Source organism: Diceros bicornis, chromosome 5, assembly GCF_020826845.1.
Source record: "Diceros bicornis minor isolate mBicDic1 chromosome 5, mDicBic1.mat.cur, whole genome shotgun sequence".
NCBI lineage: Eukaryota > Metazoa > Chordata > Mammalia > Perissodactyla > Rhinocerotidae > Diceros > Diceros bicornis.
This window is the reverse complement of record NC_080744.1, coordinates 70,206,244-70,227,575: the sequence shown is the minus strand read 5'-3', so window position 1 is coordinate 70,227,575 and position 21,332 is coordinate 70,206,244. Positions and strand designations below refer to the sequence as shown.

The following is a 21,332-nucleotide window of genomic DNA, read 5'->3' as shown; positions in this document are numbered from 1 at the left end:
TGGGTTGTCTTTTTATTATTGAGTTGAAAGAATTCTTTATATATTCTAGATACAAATCATTTATTAGACTTATGATTTATAAGTATTTTCTCCCAGTTAGTGGCCTGTCTTCATTTTTATTATGGTGTCTTTTGAAGGACTAAAGTGTTTAATTTGGATGAAGTCCAAATTATCATTTTTTTCTTTTATCATATACGCTTTTCATATCATAGCTAAAAATCTTTGCTTAATCCAATGTCACAAAGACTTTCTCCTAAGTTTTCTTCTAAGAGTTTTATAGTTTTAGCTCTTATAGTTAGATCCATTTTGAGTTATTTTTGGATATGGTAAGGGTCTAAATTCAACTTTTTGTATGTGGATATCCAACTGTCCCAGCATCATTTGTTGAAAAGACTATCCTTTCCAAGCTGAATTGCCTTGGCCCCTTTGGTGAAAATCAGTTGTGGGTTTATTGCTAGACACATATGTTTATCTTGATGCCAGTACCAGAGTGTCTTGATTACTGTAGCCTTATAGTAAGATGTGAAGTGAGAAACTGTGAAGCCTCCCACTTTGCTCTTTTTAAAAATCGTTTTCACTATTCTCACTATTCTAGGTCCTTCACATTTCCATAGAAATTTTAGAACTAGCTTGTCAATTTAAAAAAAAAAACACCTGCTACGATTTTGATTGGGATAGTTGCACCTTTAGGTCAATTTGAGGAGAACTGACATCTTAACAATATTGAGTTTTACAAACCTGAACACAGCATATCACTCCATTTATTTAGCCCTTCCTTTCATTTCTCTCAGCAATATTTTATAGCTGTCAGCACATAAGCCTTTAACATCTTTTGTCAAATATTTTATCTTCCCCTCTTGTCTCTTATCTCCTTCAGAGATTCCAATTAACCCTATATTATGCCACCTGAAGTTGCTGCATAGCATCACATAATGCTCTTTGCATTAAAAAAAATTGTTTTTTTTTGTAGTTTCTATTGCTGTATCTTCAAGTTCACCAATCTTTTCTTTTATGGTGTGTAATCTAATGTTAATACCATCCAATGTTTTTCATCTCACACACTAATTTTCATCTTTGGAAGTTCAATTGGATTCTTTTATTTTTAACATACATATCTTTCATGTCTCAACTTTTGAATACATGGGATACATTTATAATAATTGTTTAATGTGCTTGCCTGACAATTCTAAGATTTGTAAGAGTTTTGGATCAGTTTCCATTTGTTAATTTTTCTCATTATTTCAATACATTTCCTGCTGCTTTACAACTTGCTAATTTTCTTTTTAATTTACCCTTGACTTTATCTATTTTTAATAAAAATTGAATATATTTAAAGTATACAACATGATGTTTTGATATAGAGATACATAGGAAAATGATTACTGTAGTCAAATATCCATCTCCTCACATAGTTACCATTTTATTTTTTTGTGGTAAGATCACCTGAAATCTATACCTTAGCAAATTTCCAATATACAGTAAAGTATTAACTACAGTCACCTTGTACATTAGATTTCTCAACTCATTCATCCTACATAACTGAAATTTGGACCCTTTGACCAACATCTCTCCATTTCCCCCACCTCCTCACCCCTAAACCTCCATTCTTCTACTCTCTGCTCCTGTGCAACTTTTTGTAGATTTCACATATAAGTGAGACGATGCAGTATTTTTCTTTCTGCATCTGGCTTATTTCACTTAGCACAATGTCCTCCAGGTCCATCCATGTTGTCACAAATGGCAGGACATCCCTTTTTAAAGGCTGAATAATATTCCGTTGTGTGTGTGTGTGTGTCTGTGTGTGTGTGTGCCATCATTTCTTTATCCATTCATCCATTGATGGACACTTAGGTTATTTTCATATCTTGACTATTGTGAATAATGCTGCAATGAACATGGGAGCACAGCGATCACTTTGAAGTGATTTTATTTCCTTTGGTTATATACCCAGAAGAGGGATTGGTAGTCCTATTTTTAATTTTTTGAGGCACTCCATAATGTTTTCCATAATGGCTGAACCAATCTACATTCCCACTAATAGTATACAAGGGTTCCCTTTTTTCCATGTCCTCACCAAAACTTGTTATCTTTTATCTTTTTTATATTAGCCATCCTAACAGGCATGAGGTAATATCTCATGATTTTGATTTGCATTTCCCTAATGATTAGTGATATTGAGTACCTTTCACATACCTGTTGGCCATTTGTATGTTTAAAAAAAAAAAAACCCACTTGTTATTAACGCCTAAGAAATCCTACACTAAAAACCCTATGTTTGACTACTTCATAAAATAGTTATTTTAATATTTCATGTATCTAGAATTATAGGGGCAAAAGGGTATTCTACATACATTTTCCTGAGAATTGAAGGAGAAAATGGGCTTAGAATGTTGGAGGGGCCCATTTTTAAATTGGTTTGGTTGGTTTTTTGCTATTGAGTTGTACGAGTTCCTTAGATATTTTGAGTTTTGACCCCTTATCCAATATATGGTTTGCAAATATTTTCTCCCATTCTTTAGGTTGTGTTCTCATTTTGTTGACTGTCTCCTTTGCTGTGCAGAAGCTTTTTAATTTGATGTAGTGCCTCTTATTTATTTTTGCTTTTGTTGCCTGAGCTTTTGGTGTCATACTCAAAAAAATCATTGCCAAGGCCAATGCCAAGGAGCTTTTTCCCTGTGTTTTCTTCTAGGAGTTTTACAGTTTCAGATCTTATATTTAAGTCTCTAATCCATTTTGAGTTTATATTTGTGTATGGTGTAATATAGTGGTCCAATTTTCATTCTTTTGTACGTGGATATCCAGTTTTCCCAACGCCATTTCTTTTTTTTTTTTTTTTTTTGTGAGAAAGATCAGCCCTGAGCTAACATCTGCCAATCCTCCTCTTTTTTGCTGAGGAAGACTGGCTGTGGCTAACATCTATGCCATCTTCCTCCACTTTTTATATGGGACACCGCCACAGCATGGCTTGCCAAGTGGTGTGTCGGTGTGTGCCCGGGATCCGAACCGGCAAACCCTGGGCAGCTGAAGTGGAGCGCGCACTTAACCACTTGCCACCGGGCCAGCCCCCCAACACCATTTCTTGAAGAGACTATCTTTTATGTATTCTTAGCACTTTTGTCAAAAATTCATTGATTGTACATGTTTGGGTTTATTTCTGGGCTCTCAATTCTATTCATTGGTGTGTGTGTCTGTTTTTATGCCATTACCATACTGTTTTGATTACTATAGCTTTGTAATATAATTTGAAATTGGGAAGTGTGATGCCTCCAACTTTCCTCATCTTTATCAAGATTTGTTTTGGCTATTTAGGGTCTTTTGCGGTTCCATACAAATTTTAGGACTGTTTTTTCTATTTATGTGAAAAATGCCATTGGAATTGTGATAGTAATTGTATTGAACCTGTATATTGTTCTGGGCAGTATGGACATTTTAACAAGATTAATTCTTCCAATCCATGAACTTGGAATATCTTTCCACTTTTTGTGTCTTCTTTCATTTCTTCCCTCAGTATTTTACAGTTTTCAGTGTACAGATCTTTCACCTCGTTGGTTAAACTTATTCCTAAGTATTTTATTCATTTTGATGCTATCATAAATAGGATTGTTTTCTTGATTTCCTTTTCGGATCGATCATTGTTGGTGTAAAGAAAAGCAACCAATTTTTATATGCTGATTTTTGTATCCAGCAACTTTACTGAATTCATTTATTACTTCTAACAGTTTTTTAATGAAGTGTTTGGGTTTTCTACATATAGGATCATGTCGTCTGCAAACAGAGGTAATTTAACTTCTTCTTTTCTAATTTGGATGCTTTTTGTTTTTTGTCTGATTGCTCTTGCTAGTACTTCCAGAACTACATTGAACAGAACTGGTAAGAGTGAGCATCCTTGCTTTGCACTGAATCTTAGAGGAAAAGCTTTCAGTTTTTCCCCACTGACAATGATGTTAGCTGTGGGATTTTCATAAATGGCCTTTATTGTATTGAGGGAATTTCTTTTTATACTTATTTGAGAGTTTTTATCATGAACGGATGTTGAACTTTGTCAAATGCTTTTTCTGCATCTACGGAGATGATCATGTAGTTTTTATCTTTCATTCTGTTAATGTGGTATATCATATTGATAGATTTGCATATGTTAAACCAACAAGTTGGTAATTTTTGATTGGATGTGCAACATGTGAATTTTACCTCTTGGGTAGTGGAATTTTTTTGTATTACTGAGCTTTGATTTGGGATGTAGTTCTTTGGAAACAATTTGATTCTTTCAGTTCTTGCTTTTAAGATTTGTTAGGCAAGACTGGAGCAGGGCTCAGTCTAGGGCTAATTATTCCCCACTACTGGGGAAACACTCTTTTGTGTACTCTACCAATGTTTCAAGAATAATTAGGTTTTTTTAGTCTTATTCTTGGGAACAGGCACTTTTCCTGGCCCTCTGTGAGTACTGGGTACTTCCTTTCAGGTGATTCTTTTCTTAACTCAAGTATTTTCCTACTAGATATGTGTTGATTATTATTCAACTGAATACTTGAACTGAAGATCTCTGGGATTCTCTCTGTATGCAGCTCCTTCCCAGTACTCTGTGCAGTGAACTATAGCCACCCTGATCTTTCTGGATTTTCAGCTTCATCTTCTCAACTCAAGGAGTCTGCCAAGCTCAGCCCATGTTCCCCCATCCTGTGCGAAAGCCTGGAAATTCTCTCAAGACAATAATCTGAGGCAATCATTGGCTCACCTCGTCTGTTTCCCATCTCTCAGGGATCACAATCCTTTGTTTCCCAATGTCTAATGTCTTGAAAACCATTGCTTCATGTATTATGTCCATTTTTAATTGTTTCAAGTAGGAGGTAAATCCAGTCCCTGTTACTCCATCTTGGCCAGAAGCAGAAGTCTCAAGATACTCTTAAAACATTAATTGGTCTACAAGTTTCCCAAAGATTTGCCTATCCATACAGGTAAAAATTCTCCCCTTCCCTATATACCAGCCCACTTCAAATTACTTCTGGAGAAACCAGTCCCTTCTATTGTGTAACACATTATGGCTAACAACATAATTTCACATAGTGAGATAACATGGTTTTCTTTGGGGGGAAAAAATGACTTGTGTCAAACTGCTAATGAGAAATTCATCTTCAGGTGAAAAAGAGTGCTTAGTTCAAAACCCACAGAAAAATCCTAAGGGTCAACCTTTTTTGGATAGATCCAAATCCTTACATGTAACAACAATCTCATCTAGGGCTTAAAATAAGCATTTCATTTTAAATTTACTCACTGTGGTGGGCACTGGTACTGTTTGTCTCTACCAGGTTGATATCATACTGGACTGCATTGGCTCTCTGAAGGTGGCCCTTCCTGACAGGAAAGAGGAAAGAAACACACAAATGGAAAACGGGTAGCAGAAAATGAGAAAGAAAATTTAAACTTGAAGATTTAGAGGTTCATTTTCTTCCCCACAACCACCTGCAATTGTCAGGGCTGCCCTAAAACTGTGCCCCCATTATTTAAAAAATTCATCAGGGTAGGCAGATCATCTGTGGGGACTTTAGATGCTGATAATACCACTTAGTATTTTTCCTTTAAGACAGCAGAGCTGTTGTATTTTAGTGTAGTTTTTGTGCCCTTTTTAAAGAGGTTAGTCTTCATTACTAGTTGGGACCCTTATGTGACATGGGGTGGCTTTAGTCAACTATTCTATTAATAACATTTAAAAAATTCATTTTGTACCTTTTTAAGGTTGCAGTTCATCAATCTTTTTTGTCATCTGGTCAATCAATATAGGTTAGACTTGTATTCAGGTGATCATGACAGAGTTTTTAAAAAACTTTTAATATTAAATAAGATTTTTGGAATGTCCACTTTAATTTTTTCCAGTATGTCAGTGCCTAGAGTATTACCTTATGTTAATGAAATGAATTCAAAATCACTTTTATCATAGCAAAATAAAGTGTGTTTTTTCAAAATACACTGGTTCCTCCTCATGAAACACTATTGATTTTAGTCTAGATTTCAGCATTATTGGGGTATCATTTTGGACCTCATTCAAAGATGGCACTGATTAGTTACTAAATTTCAAAAGGCCCTCGGCTTAGAGCAATTTCATTGAGGGACCCAAAAACTATTATATTAACAGTGACTTGGTTTCATTCTTAAAAGCACCACATTTCTGATAGACAAATATATTTCACTTGGACAGTATATAAAAGCCAAATCTTATGTCTAGATTCTATAAGCAATAGCCATTTTTCAAATTAATTCTGCTCTTGGCATTAAGACAGATGCCTCTGCCCATATCATCAGATAAAAATGCCTCTGCTTGCGTTGTCATTTAAAAATGGAAAATATACAGTTTCAAACATATTGCAATCCTATCTGGAAATTATTCAAAGATATTATTTTTGTGAGACTGTTAAGGATGCTATTTTTCTCATTGATTAAATTTACATTCATTTTCTAAATGTTTTAAAATAAAACTGTTTAACTTTGTAATTGGCAAAAAGTTTATTTTATTTTTAAATAAAGCATACATATAAAAAGAGTGGATAAAAACATTTACATATAGCTTAAAAATCAGTAATAGACTCTTATACACATAGCACAAGATTAGAAATAGGCCATTAACACATCCCAGAAGCCCCATTCTGCGCCTTCGTTGATTGCTTCCCTCTTTCTCCCCACCAGAGGTAAGCCCTATTCTGTATTTTGTGCTAATCAGTCTCTTCCTTCTCTCTATACTTTTACCACTTATATATATGACCCTAAACAACACATTATTTAGTTTTGTCTAGTTTTAAACTTTACATGAATGGAATCATATTGTTATGTTTTCTTATGTGACTTGCTTCATTTAAAACTGTTTCTAAGATTCATCCAGGTTGATGTGTGTACCTAGTTCATTTCTGCTTTTCTAGATTATTCTTTAATATGAACATATCATAACTTATTTGTCCATTTTACTGTTGATGGGAACTTGGGTAATTTCCAGTTTTTTGCTATTATGAACATTTCTACTATAAACTCCTGGTATACACGTGTGAGAGTTTCTGTAAGGTATATATCCAGAAGTGAAACTGCTGAGTTGTAGACCACGCACTTGTTTAACTTTACAAGGTAGTTGCAAACTGATTCAAAAATGTTCAGGGCCCGGCCTCATGGTCTAGTGGTTAAGTTTGGTGCGCTCTGCTTCAGCGACCCGAGTTTGGTTCCTGGGCACAGACCTACACCACTCGTCGGCAGCCATGCTATGGCGGCAACCCACACACGAAATAAAGGAAGGTTGGCACAGATGTTAGCTCAGGGTGAATCTTCCTGAACGACAACAGAAAGTATTCAAAAACTGTTTCACATTTGATATTGTTTGGGCTTTTTTTTTTTTTTAATTTTTGCCAATCTCATGAGTGAGATAATGGTATCACATTGTGGGTTGAATTTGCATTTCCCTAATATGATTGAGCATATTTTCATATGTTTAGTTTATGAAACTTGCATCGTCATCTTCTATAAATTTAATTATTTTTCCCATTCGTCTACAGGTTTACCTTTTTCTTAATCATTTATAGGATTTGTTGATATATTCAAGACATAGATATACATGTGTCCATTTTCACATGTTGCAAACATCTTCTTGTACTTTGTAGCTTGGCTTTTTTTTAAAGTGGTGTCTCTTGATAACTAGAAATCTTCAATTTAATATAGTCAAATTTATCAGCCATTTGTTTTATGATTTGTACTTCTTGAATTTTGTTTCAGAAATCTATTCTTACCCCCAAGGGCACAAAGGCATTCTTTAAATGTTCTGAGAGTTTTCATTTTGCATTTCACATTTAGGTCTTTAAATCTACCTGTACCGATTTTGAGGTATGCTTTGAGGCAAAGATCCAACTTTACTCTCTTCCATGTGGATAAACAATAATGCCAACACCATTTATTGAAAAGTCCATTATGTCCCCACTGCTCTGCAATACCACTTCTGTTATATATCAACTGTCCACATATGCTGCTTGCTACAGGCTTTTTGTAGATACCCCTTTTTCTTCCTAGTTTGATTAGAGTTTTTATTAAGAAAGTTAAAAGATTTTTCTCCTTTAATATATAAACTAGATGAAATATATCAGTTAATATTTTAATTTTATAACTTTGCATTCCTGGAATAAACCCAAGATCATGATTTTTAAAAATACATTGTTGGATTTGGTTTGCTAATCTTCAATCTTTTACATCTAGGTTAAATGAATAAAATTGGCCCATAATTTTCTAGTTCACATTGTGATAGTTAATTTTACAAGTCAATTGGGCTGGGCCACAGTGCCCAGATATCTGGTCAAACATTACTCTGGATGTTTCTATAAGGGTGTTTTTGGGATGAGAGTAATCTTTAAATCTGTAGACTTTGAGTGAAGCAGATAGCCTTCCATGATGTGGATGGGCCTCATCCAATCAGTCTAAAACCTTAATAGAACAAAGACTGACCTCCCTTGAGCAAGAAGAAATTCTATCAGCAGACAGCCTTCAGACTTGAACTGCAACACTGACTCTTTCCTGAGTCTCCAGTCGGCCAGCCCACCCTGCATATTTTGGACTTGCCAGCCTCCATAATTGCATGAGCCAATTCCTTAAAATAAATCTCTCTCCACATCTCACTGGTTCTATTTCTCTGCAGAATGCTGACTAATATACATACTGTCTATTATAGATTAAATTGTGTCCCTCCAAAATTTATAAGTTGAAGGCCTAACCTCCAATGTGACTATATTTGGAGAAAGTGCTTTTAGGGAGATAATTAAGGTTAAATGGGGTCAGAAAGTGGAGCCCTAAACTGAAAGGAGTGGTGTCCTTGTAGGAAGAGAAAGAGACACAGAGATCTCTCGGTCTCTGTGCATGCACAGAGAAGGGGCCACATGAGGCATAGCAAGGAGGCAGCCAACTACAAGCCAGGAAGAGAGGCCTCACCAGAAACTAACCCTGCCAGCACCTTGATCTTGGACTTCCAGCCTCCAGAACTATAAAAAAATAAACTTCTGTTGTTTAAGCACAGTCTTACTGACTTTTATATTTCTTATAAATTTCTGAGAGTCATACATTAAAATTTAACTATGATGATGGCTTTGCCTATTTCTCCTTTATATTTCAACTTTTATTTTTTGAGATTTTGCTAATAAGTGCATACACATTTAAAATTGTTAAATCTCCCTGATGTACTAAATCTTTTACCATAAAATTTATTTTGTCTGATATTTATGACTGTTTCACTTCTAAACTTTTTGTATCCTTATGTTTTAGAATTTAGATTTTAAAATATATATATTATGACTGTCTTTGTCTTTTACCTTCAATCTTTAATACAATTATATTTAATACAATTACTGACATAGTTAGATTTAAATCTACCATGTTATGTCATGCTTTCTATTTATCCTTTTCTTCTTTCTTTGTTTTTAACCGATTATTTTTTATTCCATTTTTGTTCTTCCTCTAATTTGGAAATTATGTGCTTTAATTTTTTTCTTTGTTACCCTAGACATTTTAATATTCATTTTTAACATATCAAGGTCTCATATTAACCTATATATTTATCTTCTTCTCATTCAAAGACCTTAGCACACATTAATTACAATCCTTTCAACTTATTTGCTATTGCCATCATGGATTTTAATTCCTCTTTTCAAAGACATAGGACAGTGTCACTGTTAAAGTTCATACAATATTTGTTTTGATTTATTCACACAATGGCCTCCTCTGTTCTTTCTTCTTTCTTGCATCTCATATATGCCATATAGGATCAATTTCCTTCTGCTTTAAATACATCTGAGGGCAAACTCTCGCAAGTTTTGCTTATCTAAAAATATCTTCATTTTACTCTCATTCTTGAAAGATGTTTTCACTGATACGGAAATTTGGGGTTGACGATTATTTCCAGTTAACACGAAAATATCATTGCTCTGTCTTCTGTTTTTGCTTCTTTCGAGAAGTCAGCTGTCAGTTTAACTGTTGCATCTCTGAAGATACTCTGTCACTCTTTTCTAACATTTTTGCAATTCTCTCTTTGAGACTGATGTTCTACAATTTTACTTGGTTGTACCCATATATAAATTTATTTTTTATTTATTCTGCTTGAAATTTGCTGGACTTCTAGAATCTGTGGATGACTTTCATCAGTTCTGAAAAGGTCTTGGCCATTGCCTTTTCAAATACTGCCTCTGCCCCATTCTCTCTCTTCTTCTGGAACTCCAGCTAACATATGTCAGACACTCTCTCTCTATTTTTCTCCATTTTCCATTTCTCCATTTTCTCCATTTTTCTTGACTTGTCTTTAATATTTTCCATTTCTTTTCCCTCAGGATTATCTTCTGGGTAATTTCTTCTTATCTATCTTCCAAGTCATTAATTCTGTATTTTGTTGTGTCTAATCTGCTGTGTAAAACATACTATGCTAAAAAAATTTTATTAGGGGCCGGCCCGGTGGCACAGGCAGTTAAGCATGGGCGCTCCACTGTGGCGGCCCGGGGTTCACTGTGTCAGATCCCAGGCGCACACCAACGCACCACTTGGCAAGCCATGCTGTGGCGGCGTCCCATATAAAGTGGAGGAAGATGGGCACGGATGTTAGCCCAGGGCCAGTCTTCCTCAGCAAAAAAAAAAAAAAAAAAAGGAAGATTGGCAGATGTTAGCACAGGGCTGATCTTACACACACACAAAAAATTTATTGAACTAAGACATATACTGATATTTTAAAAATTATAATTAAATTTTAATTTAATTCCATTTTGGTCTTTATGAAATCTGCTTATTTACAAGCCTCTCATTTATTTTTCGATATATATTAAACATGCATATTTTATGTTATGTTTCTGATTCTTTCAATAAATAAAGATTTTTAATATCTGATTCTACTATCAGTTGTTTCTGTGGGTTCTAATTCATGGTGCCTTTTTTTCTTGCATGTTTGGCAATATTTTTATACTGTAAGATGCTTTTTAAGGTAAAGGATGAAAGTGGGTTCTTTAAGAATTAATTTGTATTTGCTTCTGTCAACCACCAGGGGGCACTACCAATCCAGATTATTTTCCATTATTAGCTTTTCCCCCCTCAGACGTTCAGATTGCGAATTCAGGACGCAAACCCACATAATATTTGTGATTGGAGGTTTCTTTTGTCCTTTCATTCAACACCACCTCTTATTTTTATATACTCTTTTCCTTCTCTCTTCCCTATCCTTTCTACCAAAAAGGTATTGTTTAGTCTGCTATAGAGTACTTCAGACTAGAAATATTGCTAAATTCTGGCTCAAGCCTGCAGAGCTACTGTGTCTCTTCTGAAACTTAGAAGTTCTCTTCTGAAACTTAGAATTTCTCTTCTGAAACTTTGTTGCTCAGTGGCATTGAGCACCTGTGAGGTACAACATACCATGCCCTTCACAAACTCATTGGGTTGGCAAAGGAGTTTTATTTTTGGACAACTACAGCAATATTAAAGTTCTATGGATAAAAAAAATCACTCAACAATTCCCTGTCGAATGATTATTAAATTTCCTAATAAATCCTTTGGTCATTATGTTAGACTTGTATTTCTAGCTCTCTACCTTACAGGCATATGGTAGAATTGCATTTCCTGACACCCCTTGTAATTGAGTGGGACCATGGAACTCATTCTGGCCAATGAATTGAGGCCAGACAGATTATTTCAATTCAAGTATGAAACCTCCAGAGCTTTCTTTTCCCTCTGGCATAGCAACCAATAGCATTCAAGATGGTAGCTGCTCCATCAGCTTAAGACTTTAAGTGACTATGATTAGCAAACCATAATAATTACACACAATGAATGGGAAATAGTCTTTTATTTTTTTAAGCCACTAAACTGTTAGGGTTGATAGTTACTGTAACCAAATCTAGCCTACACTGCCTGACATTGCAAAAAATATTTATTATCCAATCAATAACAGATGAAAAGGCTATATTTCCAACCAGAGTGATTAATAAGGGAATTAGTGAGTTGGTCTTCTCCTTAGCATATTAGACCAACAAAAATGTTTAGAAGGATATAATAAATTATTATTCAGCTTTTTTCCAAACATTATTTAAAGTCAAGAGTAAACCTAATTCCAAACATGGGTGTTCTGGTTATCCACTACTATGTAACAAATCAACTCAAACTTAGTGGATTAAAACAATTTATCTCTTATGGCTCTCAGGTTGACAGCTGGGCATTATTTGCTTGGGGTCTCTGTGATCACAGTTAACTGGCAGCTAAGTCTAGAGTCAACTAAAGGTTCAACTGAGTTGGACGTCTGGGATGGCTCATTCAAATGGCTGGTAGTTGACACTGGCTGTTGGCTGGGAGCTCAGCTGAGGCTGGTTCTTTGTGCTGTTTAGGCTTCTTACAACATGGTGGCTGATTCTGCCAGAGAGCATCCCAAGTATGAGTGGCGGGAAGTGGAAGCTGCCAGGTCATTTAAAGGCTACTGGAACAGCATGATTTCCACGTATGCTATGGTCAAAGCAGTTATAACACCCGCCCAGATTCAAAAATTTAGAGAAATAAACTCTACCTCTTGATGTAAGAGTGGCAAGGTCACATTGCAGAAGAGCATGTGGGAAGGAGAGATATTGTGGCTATCTTTGGGAAATACAATCTGATACAATGGGCTTGTATTTGAATTTTTGTATCTGAAGTAGTCAGATGTTAAAATTATGGGAGATAAAACATATTAGATTGCTTAAATGATATATTTTGGGACAAAATATATAATACCACACATTTTAAAAGAGCAGTCTCTCTCCAATTTTTAATTACTCCATGGTGTAAAGTAATTCAGAAGTGAGGATTTTATGAAATACAATTTTACATATGTGTTACCTCTCGTAGAATATAAACTTCTCAAGCCCACTTGCATCTCTTTTATGATCACCTTCAGTTCCATTTTCCATTTTCACAAGTAGCTATGATAGCATACAGTGTGCATTTAATAAATATTAATGATGAGAGTTATGATACCAGGTAACTTCTAAACTTAATAAATTACATATTCACTTATTTTCACTAAATTTCAAAAAAAGCTGAAGACCAAAACTAATGAATGAAAGTAATTTTCAGTGCATAGCATCGCTTCATATGAATAATTTTTCTGTCTTTCTTTTGAGTTACTAGTCGCCCCAAATTAACTGCCTACTTATTTGTCTATCTCTCCAAGTTGATTTAAATCTCTATGAAGTTAGGAGACGTGTCTATCTTGTTCACTATTGTATTCTTTATGCTTAGCACAATGCATAGCACATAGTAGGCACTAAATAATGAATTGACCCCAGATATTAATCATATGTCTTAAATTTATATTTACAGTGTTGCATAAGTTGTTTCTTTTCTTTCACATTCAAAATTTAAGTAGACCTAGCCCAAATATTTAGGTGTTTGGGGATTGATTACTTTAGTGAATGTGGGTCTACCTTACTAGTTAGAGAAGTCAAAGTAAATAATGATGATGACAGTAACAAAGAACAAACAGAGACTGCTAAAGATCCTTTCAAAAATGACTTATTAATTTAATAACAGCAACTATATTAGAGAGAGAACTCTAAACAGAAAACACTATCCAGAAATATATCTAGAACTAAAGGGCATATTAATCATTTAGTAGAATAACTACTTTATGCATTATTTTCTCTTTTTGAAAGCATGTTTCTATTTTGGTTACCTGCAAAGGAAGTAGAGGGCTCCAATGATAAGAGTTCCTAGAAGAACAGCCAATGCCACGAAAGCTGCAAACAGGTCACTTTTTGTTTGGATGTTAGAGCTTGGGAGAAAAATCTCTTCACAACGAGCTCCTGTATAATTTTCAATGCATCTACAGAATAAAATTTTAGATAAAGAATTGCATTCTCTGTTCCATTAACTAATATAGAAAGCAAATGGTTTTCAGCTGGTATGAAGAAAAAAGGAGACTAATTTTCAGATTTTCAACATAGAATAGGCATGCTTTCCTATAATGCTCACAGAGCTACAGTTACAATAAAACAAATTAGCATATGCAGTCTAATCTTTGCTATCTTCCTTTTCTAGTTTTTTAACTGCTTAGAAAATTCAGAGATATTATAGAATAGTCAGTCCTTTTATCTTCTCTATTTTCAATGATGTAATTATCCACACAACTCAAATTTATCTGAAATTTATTTTGTTATATCTGGTGTAGATGTGGGTCTAAATGTATTTTTCCTCAATATTGCTAATCGGTTATTCCAACCCCATTTATTAAATAATCATTCCCTTTCCTACTGTTTAACAGTGCCTCCTTTAACATATGTCAATTTGTATAAATAACAGCATTTCTTTCTATTCTTCTTCAATGATCTACACATCTAATCTTGGGCTTTTACCATACTGCTTCAATACTGTTGCTTTATAATACGTTTCAATATCTGGTAGTTCTACTCTCTACTTTATTACTTTCCTTTTCTAGAATATTTTTTGATATCTTCATTTGCCCACCAAATATTTTAAAGCCAATTACTTTCAGCTCTTTAAAACTATATGACAAAGAACCATAATCTTTGGTACTACCAATCAGTTCCTTTTTCCCTGTTAATATGTTCAAAGGATTATAAAACATAGAGATTGATATGAATTAATGAGAATGACACTGTTTGGCACCAGACCAATCTCATTATTTCATAATTGCAGTTGAAATAAAGAATAGTATTTTAATATACACTACTGTTTATAAAGCAACCCAAGAAGTTATGGAGTAAACTACATTTAGTAATAATTCTGTGTAAAAAAGTATATATATATATATGTGTGTGTGTGTGTATATATATACACACACACACACATATATATATATATTCTTTAAGCTGGTGTTACCCAAAATAAAAACATTGACTCTACTAATTCTCCTCCTCACCTCTTTCCAGCTTAGGAAGTATTTAGAAATTTTATCTCCTTTTCTCTCACCTTAGACGAACAAGGATATAGGCCTAGAAAGTTACATGTGAACTAATTACTAACAAAGCTTTGACAACTAATGTGATAGGCTAATAAAGCAGTATACAAATTAAAAGAGAAAAGAACATAAAGATATAGCACAAGGAATCAATTTTACTTAAAGGAGCATATGAAAGATGTTCTGTGAACCTCAAGCCCTACCCATTGTGAGTCAGTGGTGTTACTGGTTATAGCTTCCACTAGGGGTGTCAGTGTGAGCAAAGAAGCAGTCTCGATTCTCTCAATCTACTGTAAAGATGGAGTTGAGGAGACAGAAAGGAAAAGTAAGCATAGAATATGAGTAGCAAACTTAAATGGAAGTAAAAATATTTGGGGAAAACATAATTACCTAAAGTCTAAATAATCTACTTTTCCATAGATTAAGTCAATTAAATAAGTATGAAAAGAAAAAAGATTAAATGAAAATAATTAGTTTCTTTCTCCTCTAGGTCCACATCCCAATTCCCAAAAGGGGGATAAATACACACACACACACACACACACACACACGCCCCTAGAAAGTCAACATAGAGACTGCCATAAAAATCAATACATGTGTCATCACAAAGTAACCAAAGAAAGGAAGGGGCATTCCACACTGCAAAAAACAAAAGAAAACAAAAAAAACACGTTTAAATTTAGTCTGCAAAAGTATCTCTACAGTGACAAAGAAAAGAAAAACTCCTCTAATTTCTTTAATTTTTAAAAATAGAATTCAATAAGTAACAATTGTTTGTGACTAAAGATTTTTAAAGAAAAAATTTAGCCACTAAAAGAAATTCCCGTCATAGTTTTAAAATAACGCTCAAGTTTTGAAACAATGTTAAAATAGGGTTCAGTTTCCATTGTAGAAAAGATAACTAGGACCCTAAAGAAATAAATCCTGAAAATGAGACAGTATAATTCTTGATAAGGAAGATTTCTTTTAAAAAAGCTAAAAACTCATTACTCACATTTAAGGCTATTCAAGTTTAGGTAAGATTGAACAAGGAAGAAGGTGACAAACTAGCTGATGTAACTAATTATAAATGTTTTACCTGGATGATAAATACTTTGAGTTGGAAAGAGTCAAGAGAATGGTGTAAATATAAGCTAAGTGGTCACATCAGTTTGTAAGCAAACAGAAAAAGGCATATAAAGGAAACCAATTAACACTAGCGTTGTTCTGCTGTCTTACAGCATGGCAAAAAACCAAATGCTCTTGTTGGAAAGCAAAAACCTGAAGATATCTTTAAATAAAGCAAAGTCAAGAAAAAAACAAATCTTGTTATTTCTTAACTAGTCAAATCAGAATTTAGAGAAAGGCAAAGAGAAATTTAAATATTATATTGTTATCCAAGGAGAAGGAATGGCTAACCTAAAAATGAATTTTAAATTTTTAGATATTTATCATACAAGAGTAAACACAGCCTATCAATGAATGTGTACAAGGATTCCACTTTTTTTTTTTTCTTTTTTTGAGGAAGATCAGCCCTGAGCTAACATCCGTGCTAATCCTCCTCTTTTTGCTGAGGAAGACCAGCTCTGAGCTAACATCTATTGCCAATCCTCCTCCTTTTTTTTTTTCCCAAAGCCCCAGTAGATAGTTGTATGTCATAGTTGCACATCCTTCTAGTTGCTGTATGTGGGACACGGCCTCAGCATGGCCGGAGAAGCGGTGCGTCGGTGCGCGCCCGGGATCCGAACCCGGGCCGCCAGCAGCGGAGCTCGCGCACTTAACCGCTAAGCCATGGGGCCGGCCCCTAGGATTCCACTTTTAAAGCTTGAGCTCATTTATGAAAATTTTACGACCTCAGTTATAACACAAATATCAAATTTCAGGCAAACATAGTCAATTCCTTTAAAGGTAAATAAGGATGAATTAAGACGATCTAGACAAACAACTGGTAGTACTAGTTGAAGCAAAATAGAAAGGTGAGGCGTTGTACCAGCATTTTACGCAGAACTAAGCAGCCTTCAGTCTTCGTGTAACTGTCTTGCATTGGACGTCACTTCTGCACAGACCGCCAAGTAGCAAACAGTTGTGCCACCTAATGATGTGAATACCAAGCACTAAGGAAAACGCAAATTCCCCTGGAATTGAAAGATGAATGCCGGAATCGGTGCAAATGCTCAACTAGGGGAGAAATTCCGAAACTCAGAATCCAAGTATATGTGTTGATTTTCTGGCTGAATACCACCAACAATCTGTCCCTAAACCCAAAGGCTATGTTTAGTACATTGTACACGAAATAAATTCATTAGATTCTACAGCATTCAAGGTAAGTTGTTACAACATTAGAGACCTTTAGCATGATAAAAAGAACAAAGTTTTTAATCATGTAAACCAACACAGTGCCATTTAGCTTCAAGAAAGAGTATTGGACTGTGAACTGGAAAAAACTGGTTTCTTGACCCCACTCTTGTGCTTGCTGGCCGTGTGACCTTGGGCAAGTCACTTAAACTCTCTAAGACTCTGTAAAATTAAACAACACCTGCTTTAGCTATTTCGTAGAGCCACTGTCAGGATCAAACAATATCTACTAGTGCTTTGAACATTGAAACACACTATATAAGTGAAACTGAAAGCAGGCACTTTACAAAGGCCATGTTTACATCTTGTGTTAGACTACAGAAAATAAAATGCCTAAGAAAAACTACAGCCAGAAAAGGTTAAGAGCATGGTGATCAATAAATGCTATTATTATTATTATTATTATTAAATATTTCTCAGAAACACGAAAGAAGTTTATTTTACAGAAGAGTTCACTAACCAAACAGAGACTCAATGTCAATGCCACTTCGCTTGGGCTAATCTATCCTGGAAAGAAGAAGTATAATACTGGCATGTGCCAAAAATGACTTCGCTTGACCAATACTCTCTAGTCATCAAAGTTCAATCTGAAACCCATGAAAAATGGTAAAAACAAAACAAAAATAAAATAAAACTATTAGAGTGTTCACAAAACATGAACTGACAACATGTGCTTGGATCCCTTTAGTAGTCCAGGGCCATATAAGAATATGCAAACATGCCAACATCCTATGAAACTCCTACTAGATTTTTATAGGCCAAGAACTCAGGGAAGACTGACTCATGACCTTTTCCTCTTTTATTAGCTAGTGCCATAAATGTAACTTCACTAAGCATTTATTACATTCTTAATAGTATCTAGAGATACCTAGCTAATATTCAATCTTGCAAAAATTTTGTTGTTCAGTCATTTATATATTAGCACCACTAAAAACCAATAATTATTACACTTCAAATGTATAAGTATAATCTACGTCCAGTTAAAAAGCAAAATCTTTTAGATTCTTTCAAGATTGACTATTAAGCAGATAATACATATGCTAAAATGGACTACAGGTTATATCTAAATATAAATAGATAAAATACTCTGCATAGAGAGTAATTCATATTTGTTATTATGTAGGGTATTGTTATGATTATTGTGAAGGATTACAATTTTTTAGCTTAAGTAAATCTGCAAAAATTTGAAACCTTTTATTTACTGATACAAGCTAAAGCACAGCGAATGAAGGAAGCACATAACATAAACAAATGAGAGTAAGCAACAGTAGTGTAAAACAGGACCCTCATTACTGAATACATGCGTTGGCTAGTCTGCTCCAGAGAAGACTTTGTGAGAGACACACCCACAGAATGCTGCTTGATTCACCAGAGTACTTAGCCAAAATTTTGTGACTTAAAAAATTTTCTTATTGTTGTCTTCTTTCTCCATTGAACAAAATAAGTGTCTCAACTCCTTGCTCTCCCTATTTTGTCTGCCTCAAAAAAATGATCAGAGGAGAAATCTAAAACTGCTCTTAAAAAATAAAGTATACTATCTTTAAAAAACGATCAGGGAGAGGGGCCGCCCCTGTAGCGCAAGCAGTTAAGTGCACACGCTCCGCTGTGGCGGCCCAGGGTTCGCCGGTTCGGATCCTGGGCGTGAACGGACACACTGCTTGTCAAGCCATGCTGTGGTGGCGTCCCATATAGAGTGGTGGAAGATGGGCACAGATGTTAGCCCAGGGCCAGTCTTCCTCGGCAAAAAAAGAGGAGGATTGGCAGATGTTAGCACAGGGCTGATCTCCTCACCAAAAAAAAAAAAAAAAACGATCAGGGAGAAAAAGACTACAAGCAAAAAGTACATATATATTTTCCACAGTCTATCACATTATGATCCTTGGTGTAAAAAATACACATATATTTGTATACACAAAGATTTATTTATACATAAAAATTAGTGTATGTCATTTTTTCCTTTCTTTAAAGTAATAATTTCAGTAAATACAAAACTATAGTTAAAATTTATAAATAATAAATTATATTAATGGGCCTTCCAATTGTAGACATTTTTCACTACTCATGTTTTGGTAAAACTTGAAGGGTTCATCAAGACTATAAACCAGGAACAGCCGGAAAGACTTACGCTCTTAAATCACCAGACACTCAAACCACAGTTCTAAATGGACAGTATTTATGCTGGCATCTTACCTTCCCAGGCTTCAGGTCTCAACAACCTTCTAATGCAGGAAAAATCTCATGCCCCAACTTGAAATAAGACAAAGAGAAGTCAGCATCAGTTCACTTCCTGACAAAAGAAGTTAAGTATTAGAGCTGAGCAAAAGTCACTGTTGTCACTTTGCACGGCATTCCTATGTTGAAAATGAAATGTTACTGATGAGAATTTGGGATATTTTTCAGATTCCTTCCAAAGGATGAAAAAGACACTATCTAAAAGGATAATCAAAATTCAGAAGCAAATGCATAATCTGATATAACTTCATTATGCAACAAATAAGAAGAAAATGAAGGAGCTTTAAAGTAGGGTATATGTTGTCTTTCATTGGCATTCTGCGTCCTAGAACAGCAATGAGCTAATAACCTGAGTTAGTTCTGAAGAGTAGTTCTACTCTTGGATGAGTGACACAAATCAGTCAGACAAACTCAGGTAGAAGATAAGCAGATTTAAGAGAACAAATATGTTTCCATTGTTTCATAACCATATCCTGCCATGTTTGATATAGTATGTGATGTGGAAAAACGTGAGATTTCAAGAAGGTTTATCCTCTTTTAAGTTTTATTCTAAGCATGGTGAGGTCAAGAAAGATATATCAGTTCTTTCTGCTGAGAATACTAATGAAAAATCTTTATCAGAAGTAACGTTACTAAAATGAAAAGTGATAACAAAATGCATAGCTAAATAGAGCAGTTGTTTTAGGCATTTGCAACTGTTCTTCTATTATAAGCTTCAAGACTGTTATTTCCTTTCTGTAAAGGTGTTCTAAAGATCTATCTAAATCCTGATGTTTAATAAAGCATATGATACAGTGCCAAAAGTCAAAGTAAAGAGGACTTCATTCTGATTAATATCACAGTAGCATTTTGAACTTTTTTTCTTTCAACTACAACCTTCTACTAAATTTAGAGATGAAAAGACGCAAGTCTTATCTAAAAAGAGTGCCAAGAACCAACCTTAACTGACCTTAAGAAAACTTTACAATTTTCTGTGGTTAATAAAACTTAATAAAATAAAATAAAATCCATACAATTCCTTTTGGAAATTGAGTTTAGGAAAACACACAATGAGGTCCAGCAAAACTGCTGACAGACCCAAATACAACGTACAATTAAAAGAGGCAGCATGCCAAATGTAGAAGCACAATAAATGTTGGTTGCCTTACATTTTCCAATTGTAAGTAATCCTCAACCTCAATTATTTCACTTTTGTATAACTAGCCTTTCATACATTACATGTTTGTACTCCTAAATCGCCTCTCTTAAATAGAATTCAGTCTTTATCACCTGACAAATGATGATTTCCACCTAGTCAACAGTGGGACTGCTACCGTTGTGGATAGGGGACAGAGCTTGGCCTCAGCCAAGGTATCAGGGACCTCCCTTGGTCTGAGTTCGTGGCTGTGTGGGTGCATTCTTGGGAATGCTCCACTGGGAGAATCCTGGTGATCAGGCTCAGGGAACCAGAGCTTACTAAGTTACTCTGGGTAACTATTCCAACAGGTAACCCTTTGCCAAGTTAAATTTCCTCCAATCACAAAGCCCCCCTCCACAATATGCAATGGTTGGCTCCGAGGTAATCACAAGATGCATGGAGGAAAGTCAGGCAGCAAGGAAAGAAAGGCCTCATCCAGCTGGTGATACAAAGACAGGTAAAGACAAACCCTTTTCCCCTACTCTTGCTCCAAGGACCTAGAAAGTTCTAGTTGGAAAGTTGAAAGATTAGGGGCTGGCTGACCTTGTGTATAAGTTAGCCATGAGGACAAGGGCTGGAAAGGGCTGCTATCTGGACCATTCTCTAGTGAAAGACTTTGAAACAGATAAGAACGATTATTAGGTGTCCTGTCTAATGTACCTT

At 34.9% G+C, this 21,332-nt stretch overlaps 1 protein-coding gene across 1 annotated transcript in view; it reads right to left on the bottom strand.

Annotated features, from left to right (window-relative positions):
* Nucleotides 1-21,332, bottom strand: part of NRG4 (neuregulin 4) — a 160,629-nt gene that overhangs the window by 5,979 nt on the left and 133,318 nt on the right. The window contains exons 5-6 of the mRNA XM_058542163.1: nt 13,682-13,831; nt 5,270-5,349 (exon numbers count right to left, since the gene is read on the bottom strand). Coding sequence (XP_058398146.1) covers nt 5,270-5,349; nt 13,682-13,831 — 230 coding nt within the window. The remainder of the gene's footprint in view (nt 1-5,269; nt 5,350-13,681; nt 13,832-21,332) is intronic.